Source organism: Hippocampus comes, unplaced genomic scaffold (genome assembly GCF_001891065.2).
Source record: "Hippocampus comes isolate QL1 unplaced genomic scaffold, H_comes_QL1_v1.1 scaffold78, whole genome shotgun sequence".
Taxonomy (NCBI): domain Eukaryota; kingdom Metazoa; phylum Chordata; class Actinopteri; order Syngnathiformes; family Syngnathidae; genus Hippocampus; species Hippocampus comes.
In genome coordinates this window covers 2,469,545-2,474,916 of record NW_017805798.1, presented here as the reverse complement: position 1 = coordinate 2,474,916, position 5,372 = coordinate 2,469,545, and the positions used below count along the sequence as shown (strand labels likewise).

The 5,372-nt window shown below is 45.1% G+C and overlaps 1 protein-coding gene across 1 annotated transcript in view; it reads right to left on the bottom strand.

The window, feature by feature from the left end:
* stc1 (stanniocalcin 1) overlaps window positions 1-4,981 on the bottom strand; it is a 6,827-nt gene extending 1,846 nt beyond the window's left edge. The window contains exons 1-3 of the mRNA XM_019885428.1: window positions 4,119-4,981; window positions 1,089-1,231; window positions 1-191 (exon numbers count right to left, since the gene is read on the bottom strand). Coding sequence (XP_019740987.1) covers window positions 1-191; window positions 1,089-1,231; window positions 4,119-4,233 — 449 coding nt within the window. The 5' untranslated portion in view covers window positions 4,234-4,981. The remainder of the gene's footprint in view (window positions 192-1,088; window positions 1,232-4,118) is intronic.
* Window positions 4,982-5,372: the final 391 nt, after the last annotated feature.

Genomic DNA, 5,372 nt, shown 5'->3' with positions numbered 1-5,372 from the left:
AGCTGAGCCACCTCGCCGATAGCGTCTGGATTGGTCCGGGCGACCGTGCAGATATCCAGTTTGCTGTAGCACTCCTCTTGGACTTCGGATATCATTCTTTGGAATGTGGAGCAGCGACGGATGGTCGGGAACACCTTGGAGGTGACGCCATTGGCAATGCACTTAAGGCTCTCTTTCACAAATGCTTTACCCTGTAGAAGAAGAGACTTTGACTTATTTTTTTTTCCTACTTGGGCCTGCCATCTTCATCTCCCACATTACTGTAGTATCTGTGACTGAATGAGTGTGACTTGAAACTGCAGGGAGGCGAGGTCAACCAAAACTGTTGCCGTGGCTGGCTTGTTTCAATCTGGAAAATGATTTTTGCGGGGCACTTGGAGAGCAATTTGTGAGTGGAACGGTTAGCTTACACTGAGAGGATTTCATATTGAGCTGCTATAATGCAGTGCAGAGATTCGGAGGTGATACTGGAAGATAGCGGAAACGGTGTCATGCTTTTGCAGTCGTGCTTTTTTTTTTTTCATCCTCAAATCCATGAAACGTCTCCGTCTTTTCTTTTCATGCCACGCATAGCTGCACAGTGTTGTCGGACATTCTTTTGTGACGTGATGGTGTTATTAAGAGGTGGATTAGGTCACCTCCTGTAAATACCCGCTGAAGGTCGCCACTGCTTTTTTGGAATGAAACCTCTGTCTCATTTTTGATGACTACTTGGGCCTCTGCTCTACTGTATTTTCATGCGGGTCATTATAGTTGGTGGAGCCGAGTATTTTTGAGGTGGTAAAAAGTTGAGAAGCACTGGGATGCATTGTGTGTGTGCGTGTGTGTGTGCGTGTGTGTGTGTGTGTGTGTGTGTGTGTGTGTGTGTGTGTGTGTGTGTGTGTGTGTCTTTTGACTAAATGACACACAATATTGTGTGTGTGTGTGACTTTTGACTAAATTACAACTCATGAATCCATTTTTGTGCTTTATATCCTCTTTGATTCTGTTTTTTATGTGACGATTTCGCGATGCAGCGCCGCACTGTATATTTTCCGAGTCGCGCGGCCGCGACTGGAGGCGTCGGCGGAGGGAGTGTAAGCGTATACCTGAGTGTCAAATTTAGCAGCACTGTACAGGAAGGACTTGCAGATGTCATGCATGCCATCTGTGTCGCACGTTGAGTTTTCCAGGCAGGCGAAGGCCCCGCAGCCAACTTGGAGGGCACCGTTGAGACAGCGCGCCACATCTGCTGTGGGCACAGAGATGATGATGATGATGATGATGATGATGATCCATCAGCGGCGCAAGCCAACAGTAGCTCGACTGCACACTCTCACTACAGTTGCCAGGCTCCGGGCGACAAAAATGCGGCCGACAAGGGAGAATATTCATTCCATCACGCTGTGGCGCTTGACAAAGGATGTGCAGCCGCGAGGGGCAAAACTGCAGATTGGACACCTTACAGCTCCCAGAGGCTCCGACACTTTTTGGCGCCGCTTGGCTTTTCCCTTGGCGGGACCGATATTTCTCAGCAGAGCTTTTGGACCAACGGCACCAGAAATACCAAAGAGTTTCCTGAGAATTGTTGGCGCGCCTTTCGACACGCATAAACTCACACACACACACACACACACACACACACACACACACACACACACACACACACACACACACACACACACACATGGTGCCCTGCCACCAGCCTCTGTCTTCAATTATTTTTACACCAAGTGGTAATTGTTAGGCCACATTTTAGGACTCCGACCACTTCAGTATTCCTGACCAGAGAGTCGCCACACGCCATAGTGCGAGCAAATATGGATCACGACACATGGAAGTAATTCCCCGTCCATGACAGCACAGCCACGCTCAACGCCATGAAAACAGATAAGAGACATCATCCAGTCAGCCATCCGCCCATTTGTCCTCATTCCGGCCTCGGGAGGTGAGTTGCAGCCTATTTAAATGGCTTTGGGCGCGGTACACCCTGGACTGGTCGCCGACCAGTCGCGGGGGGCACATTTAGACAAACAACCATTCATGCACATTTGCAACAATGGACAATTTAGAGCAGGGGTGTCGAAGTCATTTTTGTCACGGGCCACTTCTGGTCGTATGACTGTGAAACAAAATCGATCGGCAAGTTTTGAACTCGGAGCCCAGTAAAAATGTTTTGTTCAAATAGTAACAAAAAGTGCTTATGATATCTCAACAGTTTTAAAAGTGAAGATGATTTGGTGTTTGTGCAAGAAGCGTGAAGTCAATGCACACAATTTGCTCTTGCGGGACACGTAAAATGATGTGGCGGACCAGATTTGGCCCCCGGGCCTCGAATTTGACCCTTAAGTAAGTTGAGTTAAATGCTTAACACATTACCTTCCCACTTGACCAATTTGTTGAGCACAGTGAGAAAGCAAAAAAATCCTTTGTAAGAACCATAACCATAGAAGCCAGCTCAACGGTTTGGTTGCGCGCTTTTATATTTTGACCTTTTATACATTTGTATAATTCAAATAAATGTGAGCTAAAGCTGCTGCACACATTACTTTATATACTGATGACTCTATATACTGTACTGTCGTCACTATATTTCATATGAATTTTCCATATATTGAAAAATCTGCAAAAAAAAAAAATAATAATAATACAAACAACCTCATCCAAAAATATAGTGGACAAAATGTCTCCAAACCTTTTAACTGTATATTTCTCAGAAAAAAAAAAAAAGTTTCTTTCTTCCTCTGTTTGTTTTGACTGCCAAGTGGAATGTCAACCAATTTGTAGGTGTCATGTTTTGAAAACGAATAGTTTTTATTCTCACTGCCCAAAGGGAATATGAATCGCAAACTATTTGGATTGGTTGTTAAAGATGAGGAATAAGTTACATTTTGGTGAGAGAGGGAAGGTAGACCCTGGACGGGTCGCCGATCACCCTCATACATCTGTTAAAAAATGTGACAAAGGGGCCCTAGCCCACCTCAGATATATCGCAAATCATTGAAGGGATTATGCCGTTACTCTTTTGGACGCCAAGATGTCTGCCTCACAGTTCCGAGGTTCTGGGTTTGAATCTCTAACTTCCTGTGAGCATCTTTGGATTTTTATTTGGATTTTTCTCTGTGCTTGTGGAAGTTTTCTGCAAGTCACACATACGCAGAACATGCACTGGTGTGAATGGTTGTCTGTTAGTGCCCCTTGATTGACTGGCGACCGGTCCAGAGTGAAATCTGCCTCTCGCTCAAAGTCAGTTGAGATAGGCTAGGATGTGGACCCTTGTTGTGGCCCCTGATATTATTACCCCCCCATGCAGTCCTGGAAAGGTCACACGAAATATGCTGTCAGAATCCGACAAAAGTATATTATCGTGCACCATGTGCACTTGTGGCTTCCTCTGAGGCTCGATTGGATTTTTAGAATTTCACGGCTCGCCTGATTAAATGCCCCCACGGGCCGCAGGTTGTCCACCCACGTTCCACCAATTAGTGCAAAATCCCCACATGAACAATGCATCTCATGCTTAAGCCGTCTGTTTTTATTTTCCTGTTAAAAAATCGAATCATTGTGCAGCTTTATATTGTTTAACACTCACGAATGCACAACATTAGAAGGGGGGAAGCTATGCAGCACTAGCAGGTTCAAGCTCATCTGTTGCCGGCTGGACACCGGCAACCAAGTAAAAAATCAAAAATAAAAACAGAGAATAGAAATAAAGAAAATGCACAATTCACTGCACTGCAAAATCCCCACATGAACAATGCATCTCATGCTTAAGCCGTCTGTTTTTATTTTCCTGTTAAAAAATCGAATCATTGTGCAGCTTTATATTGTTTAACACTCACGAATGCACAACATTAGAAGGGGGGAAGCTATGCAGCACTAGCAGGTTCAAGCTCATCTGTTGCCGGCTGGACACCGGCAACCAAGTAAAAAAATAAAAACAGAAAATATAAATAAAGAAAATGCACAATTCACTGCATTGCAAAACGGCTGCACAGGCCAAAAATGATCATAACGAGAGAAGAAATGTGCATGTGAGCGAGCAAGGAAAGCTGGCACACACACACACACACACACACACACACACACACACACACACACACGCACAATAGATGCCCAAGCATGTGTGTGCTACTTACAAGGGCTGTTGGCCGAGAAGCGTGCTCTCCTGGACGGATAGGACTCGTTTTGATCCAGCTCGTATGCAGATGCGTTGAGCAGCATCAGGAGGAAAAGTCCCGTCCTCAGAGGCATCGTCTCCCCGGCGAAGATGTCACAAGTGATCGCAAAGAGACGGCCGAGCCTCCGCGAGTAATTCAAAATAAGAAGAAGAGGAAAGAAAAGAGGAAGGAGGGCTGAATGGAAAGAAATGAACGAGGAGTGAGGCTGCTCTTTTACAAGGCTGCGCTACTCCCTCACTGTGCTTTGGACTCGCATGTCAGGCAAGACGGCACCGATGCTCAGTCCGAGTTTCGGTTCGCTCGGCTTTATATAGGAGCTGGGAACGCCACGAGCTGGACGCCTGCGCCAATCACGAGGCTGCCTTCAAGGATCGACTCCTGCACCGCTCCACTACTAATTGATTACAAAAAAAAAAAAAGGGGAAAAAATCCACGTTAGTTATTCATCACGACGTCCATCGGGAAAAACGATGCATTCATCTTTTTTATGACGGGCGAAGTCATCATCAAGATACCGGCACTACATGGACACGCGTATCGGGAAAGCCGCTCGTTTTACAGGAAGGGGAGATGGAAGAAAAGAATTTACAGCCACTCTCCTGTTCGCACTTGCTACGAGAAGTTTGCGGGAGAGTCTATCTGAGGGAGTTTTTATTGGCGAGGGCGGCTTTTTTTTTTTTTTTGTGTGCGTTGCTTTTCCTTCATCTTTGAGGGATTTTTCCCTCACTCCGCCACAGCAGTCGTAATTTTAATTTATCGATCAGTCCATTCATCCCTCCATCCATCATCCCCACTCCAGCATTCATCCATCCATCCACCCACTTGTCTCACTCATTTGTCAACCATCCATCCATCCATTTCTCCACAAGAACTTAAGTTCTAATTTTCATTGTCTTTTTCTTTTGCTTTTTTTGGTGTGATGTCACCACCAAATTTGTCTGTCCACCCATCCATCCACCCACTAATGTACCCAATCAACTGTCTATCATCCATCCTTTTATCCACATATCCACCCTTGTCTCACCTGTCGTTCCATCATCTAAATCATCTTTCATGAAAATGAATACATTTGTCTGTAACAGGCCCTCAATAAAGCACCAGCATGAAAAGAAAGACTTTTTTTTCAAAATACTGCAGAGATAATAGCACGCTACACTCCTTTAGTTTACAAAAACATACATTAGTTAAATACCGTACCGATATAGAATGTAA